The sequence below is a fragment of the Dermacentor silvarum genome, chromosome 3, assembly GCF_013339745.2.
Source record: "Dermacentor silvarum isolate Dsil-2018 chromosome 3, BIME_Dsil_1.4, whole genome shotgun sequence".
Classification (NCBI taxonomy): domain Eukaryota; kingdom Metazoa; phylum Arthropoda; class Arachnida; order Ixodida; family Ixodidae; genus Dermacentor; species Dermacentor silvarum.
This window is the reverse complement of record NC_051156.1, coordinates 16,814,217-16,824,613: the sequence shown is the minus strand read 5'-3', so window position 1 is coordinate 16,824,613 and position 10,397 is coordinate 16,814,217. Positions and strand designations below refer to the sequence as shown.

Genomic DNA, 10,397 nt, shown 5'->3' with positions numbered 1-10,397 from the left:
CGGCTACCTCATCAGCATTTTTTCTCACTTCAACGTTTTTTTTTTTTTAATTTCGACTGTGAACACTATACACACACATACAATATATTTAAATATATAAACAGGAATAAGTTTGTTACATTTTTTAAAGAGAAGGATTTAGCCAAGTAACAATTATTTCTAATTGTAAGGATAGGTTATGCCTGGAGAATGAATACGTTGCTCTATGTTCACCTCCAATTACCCCTGCCTTGCGCTAGCGTATTCCTACTTGCGCCTGCAAGTTGGAATACGCTTGGAATACAGGGATAATTGGAGATCGCAGGGAGAGGCCTTCGTCCTGCAGTGGACATAAAATATAGGCTGATGATGACGATGATGATGATGTTTACTTCTCACCCGCCGCGGTGGCTCAGTCAGCTAAGGCGTTGTGCTGCTGAACACCAGATCGCGGGATCGAATCCCGGCCGCGGCGGCCGTATTTCTATGGAGGCAAAATGCAAAAACGCCCGTGTGCTTGCGTTTTACTGCACGTTAAACAACCCCAGGTGATCAAAATTAATCCGGAGCCTTCCACTACGGCGTGTCTCATAATCAGAACTGGTTTTGGCACGTAAAACCCCAAAAGAAGAATGTTCACCTCTCTTCAAATTGCTTTGCGTGCTTTTTTTGACTCTGAAAAAGAAAAACCTGCAGGTTTAGTGGCCCCTTCAGCAGAGTATTTTATCAGCGGCGTGTGAAATGCACATGAATGTTGTGTGTCTGAGTATTGCTACTGTTTCCAGTAGGCAATGCTAACGACTCACGAAAAAAAAAAAAACCAACCAAGAACTGTTGTAATAATTTACAACATTTATTAGGGATGGAAACATCCCCACATGCCTGCAGCGGTCATAAATAAAAATGATTTACTCAGTAACCGAAGTGAGGCTAAGCCGGATTCACTCGCAGTCAGAATCAATAGCCGCCATGCGCAGCAGCGCTTATACTCGCACTAAACGTAAAAAGAAGAAAAAAAGAAAGAGGCGCAGTGTCGCCCGAACGGCGAAGCATCGATTGCAATAGAAAATTAGTAGACAGCTATATGAAGTAAGGATAGCAGTTTTATCGGCCGTATAAACTTGCAAACATTTGCTTACTAACTGAATTATCAAGCATGTTGTCAGCGCGCCCAAGCAAACATGAACACAGCACACTCGATGACCTCTGACACTAACCGTCACAACGCTGGCGTATGAAAGTGCGGCACCAGCAGCAGCAAGCAGTGATCTTCGTACTGTCTATCGCTTCAACGGAAACTGAGCGGCGAAAACACAGCGCGTACAAAGGTATTAGCCGTCTGCGGATCGCTTTCAATATAACGCGCGCAGATTACCGCCAAAATAAAGCGCGCGACCCGCGTATGTAGTACTCCCCAGGCGCGCGGACAGCCGCAGTCACTACAAACTAGCAGATACGCGCCGCGCTTGTCCCCCCCTCCGTTTTTCAAAGCGCACGCTATATCGATAAAGTGACCGCGCGTTCAAGACTTGTACTCTGCGCATGCGCCGCTGCCTTCTCCTCTGAGCCTTGCAAGAACCCTAAGCTTAGCGCGCTGCCACTGCGCCGTCTATAGTGATGTCTTGTGAGCATTAGCAGGAGGCACATTCGCGTTTGAGCAGGTGGAGAATCCGAGATAGGAGAACCAAGCGAAGCGCCATTGTGTCCGTTGTGGTTTTCATGCGCACAACTTTGGAAATGTAGAGGACTTTAAAAAGCTCGCTGGTTTTTCAACGAGGTAGTACCATCGTGTCCAGGCCCTTTGGATGCGCCTCACTCGTCTCACTTGTGAAATTAAGCGAGTGCCTGCCCATGCATACAAGTTGACAACTGACGTCTGCGACCTGATCGGTCCGAACAGGTGAGTGAAGTCTTCCATTATTAACGCATACCCCTTCGAATACACGACGTCTTTGTAGAGGTTCACTGTCCCAGTAAGCGCCGTCAGCACGAAAGCAATGTGAAGTGCATCGTCACATACTTTGACTTGCGTTAACTATAGTACTATACGTGCGCGATCGTACATGGTTCTTTATGGCAGCCTTGCGCATCTGGCGGCGCCAAAGTCGCCTACCACGTCAGCAGGAGCGCAAGTGCCCGCGCTTAAGCCACCCAGAGTGACCAAAAGTGGTCGGCGCTGACTGATTCGGAAGATTGTTCGATCTCGTTGTAATGGAGGGGTGCGTTTTATGAACAGTGCGTGGCGGTAAGTTTTAATAAAAGGAAAAAGTGGGAGCTATCGCATAGTTCTGAGCCGTTCTGTACCAGGACGGCAGTCTTACAGAGAGAGTGCTCCTACAATAAGGCATGTACGAGGTATTCAGTTGGCAAAACTTATCAGGCGCTAATACGAGCCGAGGAGGCAGTGAGGCAACCTTCAGGAACAAGTGAAAAGTGAACGTGCGTGGTTTTGATTGTGAAGACAACTACTGTGTTTATGTAAGGATCGTGTAGGCGCGGAATGCTTGATCGCGTAGAGAATCGGCCTTTGAGGATTATTCGTTCTCGCAAAATTGGTTCCCAGTGGCAGATCTATTATTCCAGTTTAAAGAAATTGAGAGAATAGCTTTTAAAATAGCAACAGTTTGCTCAAGTGGCAATAGATGGACAAAATGGCTTTGTATGTAGTTTGAATAATGTATTCCAAAATGTATGGTCATGCTGCACAACGTATTCACAAACATGCTAACAGCCACACAACTTATTTCTATTTTCACAACAGCCGTGATCTGCACCTTTATGGTAGTTCTTTAACGTGTGACACTTTGTTCAGCGTCCTCATGCCGCTCCCACGCCCGAAAAGTCATTCCTGTGTCAAATTATGAGCCCGAGCTCCTTCGCAGTGAAGCCAGCACACATTGCCATGACGAAAGTTAAAACGCGCATGCGAGCGCCAGCAACGAAAGTGGGTAGACATTCAGGCGTAAGAAAAAGCAAGCTGCATATTCGCTTGGCGCATCGCTCATCGAAACAATTCGTTTTCGCGTATCTCGGCAAAAGAAACGCGCCGACTGCGGTTTAATGTACCGCGGTGTCACGGCGCCTGTAAACAAAGTAACTGCACTGTCTGCACGCCTGTGAGAGATCTAACGGGGCAATCATGGTCCTGTGGCACTTTGAGGGACTAGGAACAGGAGATAGAGCGTGTTATGCCACCGTCGTGCGGCAGTGCGCTCAAAGAATTAAAATAACATGACGTGTGGGTGTAGTTCACAAATGTAGCGCCTGCATCTTCTTTTTACATGAAACGTCTTATCTGCTTTATATTTTTGTTTGATGGCAATAATAATGTAGCTGCAGAGATCACAAGTGTCTGGTTATTCGCGACCGATGATTATACTGTGATATTTTTGTTTGTGTTCTGCTTCTCTTTTATTTCAAAAAGAGAAAAGTTGACGGCGCAGTAATGATGACATCGCAAATTGGACAGCGCAAACAAAAAGATCGCAGTATAGGGGGTGCATCATCGCACAGCACGATCAAACCGGACGTGCGCGCCTGTCAATGGTGATAACTGGACGGCGCGCCCTATACCTTCAGGCTTGTTATGCTTCGGCCACGCGCTCCGCTGCTCGCATTTATTTTCATCGTGATAGTACGTATGCCATGTGCAGGGGCGTAGCCAGGGGGGGGGGGGGGTTCAAACCCCCCCCCCCCGAAATTTTTTTCGCCCCCCCCCCCCCCACTTACCCACCTTTTGTTCTCGTCGCTTTGCGCTGACATAATTCATGAAACCGGTGCTACTATCACAATTTCATTCCTGGGCGCTTCCGTTTGGGTTGGCAATTTACAGCGAATCATGTCTGCATATGGAAAAAACTGTCACGGTGTTTGTCAAGGCTTTGACACTCTGTGAAGTTTTGGGCGATAATGTGGCGGCCGCATTCTGAAGCAACAAATGCGCAACAAATGAAGCAACGAATGCGGCAGCCGCATTTTAGATAATGGCGAAAACGTTCGAGGCCCGTTTACTTAGATTTAGGTGCACGTTAAAGACCCCAGGTGGTCGAAATCTCCGGTATACATTTCCGCCGCTTCCCTTCAGGTGCCGGTTAGGCCGCTTGGTCTCGTTCACACTGTCGGAAGCGGCAAAATCTTGCAAAAATCCGCCCGCCTAGGCGGCAAAACAGGCAGAAAAACAGGCTGCGAACCAAATCGGTCTCGGGCTGATTTTTTCGCCATGGCGAAGCGGAAACGCGGCGGAAAGTCGTTGTGCTTCACTGGAAGCCACACTAGCATGTAAACAACCGGTCGTAAAATTGAACATGGCGCCTAAAGTGTAGGCTGCAATGCTGATCGACGCGATCAAGAACCAGCCCTTGCTCTACAAGAGTGGCACTAAAACGTACTGTCAGCAATACTCGCGATAGTATTCAACGTCGCGCGATCGGAGGTGCCGCAACGAAGCCTTGGCGTGACCTAACTTCTCGCGCTTTTGCAAAGTCAGGCGAACCCACCACCGCCGTTTCCGAGATGTCCGCGTCTTCCGTTTATTCAATGTCCATTTCTAGAAAACAAGTAGGTAGAAGTATAAAAGCCATTTCTTCTTTCACTTCCATGGCAGACAATAGTTAGGCAGATTCCTCGTTGGCGCTCCATAATTATCCTCGCACGTGTACGCGTTATGTTGCAGAAGTCGCGGGGTGCTTTTCTCGTCGCGACGATAGATTGGGAGCGTAGGTCTCACGTAGGACGCGCAGGCTATGGCGAGCCCCAACACAAGGGCCAGCCCGGGTTTTAGCTGTGGTGTTCTGGAGGCGCCGACAATACGAAATGATGAAATGTTATTACAACTTGTAAATAAAAGCTATTAAAGAAATATTATGACGCCTAGGCACCAACCTGTGACTCAGCGCTACCGCGCCCGTGTGAGGAGAATTACGGAACGCCAACGAGGAATTTACCGAAGGTCGCAGATGACACGCGAAGTTGCGTAAAATGATCACTTTTGACGACGGTACGTGGGTCAAAGAATGAACATACCGCTCGAAATAATGCGATAATGAGCGCCACCACACCGACAAACGTACGCAGACTAGATCGATCTGGACGAAAACGGCAGCGGCGGCCGCGGCGGTAGAAAAACAAATGTGAGCAACTTGGACAGGCGCGGAAAAAATTTTCCGGCCGCTTTGGCCTTTCCGGCCGATTTGGGCTTTCCGCTGCTTGCCGCTTAATCAATATCTCAGGAAGCGTGAGCTCCGACGAGAACTGTCAGCGCCTGCAACAAGAGTTTACTTGCAGGTAAACTCTTGCAGGTAAACAACAAGCGTAGCATGTTTTTCTCGAAAATCAGACTCGAGAATAATTTATGTTGTTGACACCCCCAGAAATAAGCCAAAGAACGCAGTCACCTGCTTTTTTTCTTTTTTTAATATAAGCAAGTTCTTCGGTTTTACGTGGCAAAACCACGATATGATTAAGGCACCCGGTTTATATAGTTTTTGCCACCTGGGGTTCTTTAACGTGCACCTAAATAGAAGTACACGAGTCTTTTTCCATTTCGTTCCCATCGAATTGCGCGACCTGGATTGAACCCGCGTGCTCAAGACCGTATCCACTATATTATATAGCCACTAATTAGGCTACCGCGCAGACTTTCTTTTCTTTTTCTTTTTTTGAAGTATCGACTGGAAAAAAAATCCACGTACGGCTTAGGGCCAAATATTAGCATATAGAATGGCCGCTTTAGGCTATGGGATCAAATATCTTTGTACGCATTTTTTATATTATTGTCTAATAAAATTCCCCTTTGATTTGATTTAATTAACGAAAACCGTTTTCGGCGCTCGAGGTCCGACTGCAATAATTAACGACCCCTTAACGATTACTCCGCATTCTGTTACGCGAGAAAGGCGAAAAGTTGAATGAAATGTTGCGCTGCAGCTTTTTTTTTTTTTTTCTATAACAATACTCCTCCCCCCCCCCCCCCCCCCCCCCCCCGCTCCCTCCGGCGCTCGCTTCCCGCTTCCTTTCTTGCGCGTGGAAGATTGAGTGCGTTTGCTCTCCGTGACAGCGTGCGTCCCCGCACGCTTCCGCTCGGGCATACGGCGCGCGGCGAAGATTTTATCTATACGGAACCTCACGGCGACGGCGACGCCGACGGCAGAAATCCGGTGGAAGTGTCCATATAATTGCTATCGCAAAATATTTTTTCTCCGAAGGGAACCGTACAATAACATAGTAGAATGAAAGCCGACACTGCGGCCGCAATGCACGCGCAATGACCGAGCGGTATTAAAAAATAATAAAAAATAAATAAAGAAGAGAAAGAATGTAATTTAATCTTATAGCATAAATACATGTCATATGCAATTATGAACCCCATTTGAGCGGTCTGAACGCAAATACCAGCACGCGAAGTAGTACGAATGACCCTGCCGAACAGTATCGCCAGCAGTTTCCAACGGCGCGACCTTGATGAGGCCCAATCCACTTCGACCGCAGCGCCGCCCCAGTATTTTTCCACGTCGGGCGCCTCACGGCAAAGCATGCGCCGCCCCAGCCGCTCGTCCCACTCAACCATATTATTGCGATAACAATTATATGGACACTTCAACCGGATTTCTGCCGTCGCCGTCGCCGTGAGCTCCCCTATAGATAAAATCTTCGCCGCGCGCCGTATGCCCGCGCGGAAGCGTGCGGGGACGCGCGCTATCATGGAGAGCGAACGCACTCAATCTCCCACGCGCAAGCAAGGAAGCGGGAAGCCAGCGCCGGAGGGAGCGGGGGGGGGGGGGGGGGGGGAGGCGCACTTCTCCTCTGCCAACAACCACGCTCGTCGCTCCGCCCGCACCGTCTCTTATCTCCCCACGGCTCTGACCATTATGCGCCGTGCATTCGCCGCTCAGTTTCCGTTGAAGCGATAGACCGCACGTAACTTCGCCGCTGCGGCGTAGGCGCTTATTGCTGCCACCGTTTTGACAGTCGTTGTCTGCAGTCATTCAGTGTGATCTATTCATGTTTGTTTGTGCGCGCTCACACCACGCTTGTTCATTCAGTTAGTAATAGTCGGGCCACATTTTCCAACGCACGCTACACATGCAATGCTGCCCGGATCGGCAGTGCAGCGCTACAGGTGTGTCCCTTCGCACGCGCTGCCCACGGGAAGCGCTTCTCATCAACACCACCGTTTCACACGCGCCTTCTCGTGGTCATCGAGTCTCTCTTCATGTCGGTCTACTTACGCCGCAGCACACCTGCTTACTTAATCAGCTCATGTTTATATTGCTACCAAAGCCGCTCACCTTACTTCGTATGACATTGCTGTGTTGCTATCGCATTCATTGCTTCGCCCTCAGGGCGAAACTGTGACATTTTTCTAGTACACTCTTCTAGTACACTGTAATTAGAAGCAAGACTCTTGCAAGATTTCCCAGCGATATTTCCTCAGAGATTAGGTAAATGCATATTTAGAAGCAAGATTCCCCAGCATAAAACACACACAGACTTAGCTCACCCTACGGACCTTGTTGCAAGGAACCGCCCAGCCAATTTTGGCCAAGCCTTTGGGAGAGAAATGAGAAAGCGGCCAAGGAGCGGCCGTGCATAGCCGTGCCAAGCCGCTCGCTGAAAGCCGGCCGGGCGTCGTCTGTTCGTTGTGGGGGGTTGTGGTGTGGTTTTGGCGCCTTTGGTGGTGTTTCATGTTGCTCCTATGTCACGAGGAAAGCTGCGAATGGTTGCTGACGTGTGTGGAGACTGCGGCGCTTCTGGTGAGTGTGCCGACGCACCCGCTGCCCGTGTCATCGGCCGAAGTTTGTATACAGACATGCCTGTCTTAACTTGAGTAGTTGCTGCGGATTCCTCCAGACGTAAAGACATTCTATTTTTTTGGAGCAAGCTGCAATAAAGCCGGAAGGCCTGTCATCGTGCAGCTATCAGGAAAGCAGGGCGCTTTGTCAGCGACCCTGTGCGAGAGCATGCATTAAAGGAAAAAACGGCAGCGCGCATCCCGAGAACCTTTGATGGTTTTGTTGTAGCGGGTCCCTCGGCCATCCCTGTAATGTTTGGTTAGTGTTTGACATATATCCTTGTTTTGCTCTCTAAGATGCGTAAGCGTTCGGTTGGTAGTCGCGTCTCGTGTTAATTAGCTCTGGTCACTTTATCGCCGTATTGCTCTACATGTGCCAGCAAGTACTTCGCACTTGTGACGCGCACAGGTGTTTGCGCGACAGTGCCCAACAAAAAGTTGCTTGGGAGACTACAAAGGGAACACAGTACGTAACGGATGCAGGCTCTAAGCTGATATGTAATGAATACGTGGAAATAAAAGATGTGGACTTGTGTAAACTAGCCCAAGCCTTCACATCGCAAATAAAAGCACATACGCATACCAGCTTCCACCTGTTTTAAGGTAAGAAACGCAAATTGCACGAAAAACATTGGACACCGAAACGCACAGTGCATTTGTGTCACAAATGCACTCAATGTTAATTTCTCAGTGTGTCAGCCATTGTCCTGTTTCTCTCTCTCTCTTTACGAGAATGGACGTCACGTGGGTCGCATCAACAGAAGACAACGATAATTTCGTTGGACATATGGCGCTGTGCGTTGAGCACGTTGCTTCCTTTTCTCCACACATTAGAGTTATTGCTGAGGGTAATGTGTATTTGTGTAAACACTTTGTGGTCTGTGTTGATACGTTATCTGCCTCAAATTGCAGGGACATCAAGACATATGAGAAAACTTAGTTTGAACTATGTTTAACATGCAACATATAGCCATCCTTTAGTAAAGTGCTAGACTGCAGCTTGAGGAACAAACTCTGGGCCTTTTGTTGGTTTTATAAGCACTGTTTGTATGCTTAGACACAAGCCTAGAGTAGCACTTCTGCATTTCTGCATTGCATTACAAACTTTGCTATCAGTGGGAGAGTTCCAAGTTCTCCGGACCAGTTCGACGCATCGATGTATTCTCACAACCACGCCCGTACCAAGGGGGGGGGCGCTCAGGGGCCTGCCCCCCCCCCCCCCCAACAAAAAACATTTTTTTTTAATGTTTCCGTGCCCATTTCCACAGAGCTGAGTAACGCTGTTTTATTTCTATTAATGCAATCCGTTGAGATGAGTTGCTCACCTACAAATATTAGGCATATTCATCTCTAAACTAAATATATAGAAGTATTCATAAAATAGTATTAAAAAGTCACATACTTTACTTACTGCAATTTTTACCGAAAATAATTAGAAAATAATTACAGAAAAATAGGTGCTTTCCTCAAATAGTCAAGACCTTCAGGAAGTGCCCCCCCCCCCCTCCCGAAAAAGATTCCTGGCTACGGGCCCGCTCACACCATCACATTTGCTGGCAGGTAATGCGAAGAGCTTATTGCCTTCACCGACTTGGTAACATCATCTGAAGGCAAACCAGCTCATGACTGGAAACAGCACGAATCAATGTCTTTCGCTGTCAAAAATTTGAAATCTTGACATGCGCAACCTACACCGTACACAGTACAAATGGACGACACATGTTTTGCACCAGCTCAGTCACACTTTTGCTACGGAAATGGCGACAGAGCAAGAATATAAACAAATGAGGAGTGCATGTGCTCCCATGTGACAACGGTGGGCCAATAGGGGCGTGGCGGCAGCAGTCCTCGCAGAGGTGGCGTTCTCCTGAGGATGTCGCTACTCTACGAAGTTGGAGGGGCTTTAGGCCAGTGACCTATAAAAGCAAAAGTATCGCTCTTTCTGCTCAACTCGGTGGCCGGATTAGCATGCAGTTGGTCAGGTTGAGTCCAAATTATCGAATGGCACTTTGTGCTAGCGGTGGTTCTGTGAAGCTGTCGAAATGGTTGAGCTGGTTAGTTGGCAACTGTATAAAGGACAATGGGGCAAATAAGCTTAAACTGGATCTTGTGTTTCTCTTCCCCTTGCCAGCCCATCCTGGTCTGTCTGATTTCGCTTCGTTCCAAGCATAAGCGGCACAGTGCCTTACCAAACTATGAGTCACAGTGGTATCCTTTGTCGCTGTATGCTTAGAAACCCTTCTTTCAGTCTATCATGTCTATGTAAAAAAAGCATCCTTATGAGAACAGGCACTATTAAAGTGAGCAATGCCTGTGTTTTCAAACTTTTTAAGGCGTTCTCCTAATTGTTCACAAATACAGTTAAACCTGCTTATGACGAATTCCTGGATATAACGAAGTTTTTCTATTCTCCGCCGTTTGTATTTGAGACCTCTACATAACGAAACTCATGTATTTGAGACCTCTACGTAACGAAGTGGCAGCGAGAGACCCCTCGAAATAACGAATTTTCTCCACCGACAACCTAGAGATTTCGCCCCAAATTTTGTCATTTTTGCGCGAGCAGCAACCGGAAGCACCTTCTCCGCCGCGACGGAAAGCAAAGCGGTGGCGTCGCGCTTGGCGCCCT

General features: G+C 48.1%; 1 protein-coding gene across 1 annotated transcript in view; it reads left to right on the top strand.

Annotated features, from left to right (window-relative positions):
- The first annotated feature begins 7,550 nt into the window (after nucleotides 1-7,550).
- LOC119444234 (ARF GTPase-activating protein GIT1-like) overlaps nucleotides 7,551-10,397 on the top strand; it is a 149,118-nt gene continuing 146,271 nt past the window's right edge. The window contains exon 1 of the mRNA XM_049663219.1: nucleotides 7,551-7,730. Within this exon, the coding sequence (XP_049519176.1) occupies nucleotides 7,673-7,730 (58 nt within the window). The 5' untranslated portion in view covers nucleotides 7,551-7,672. The remainder of the gene's footprint in view (nucleotides 7,731-10,397) is intronic.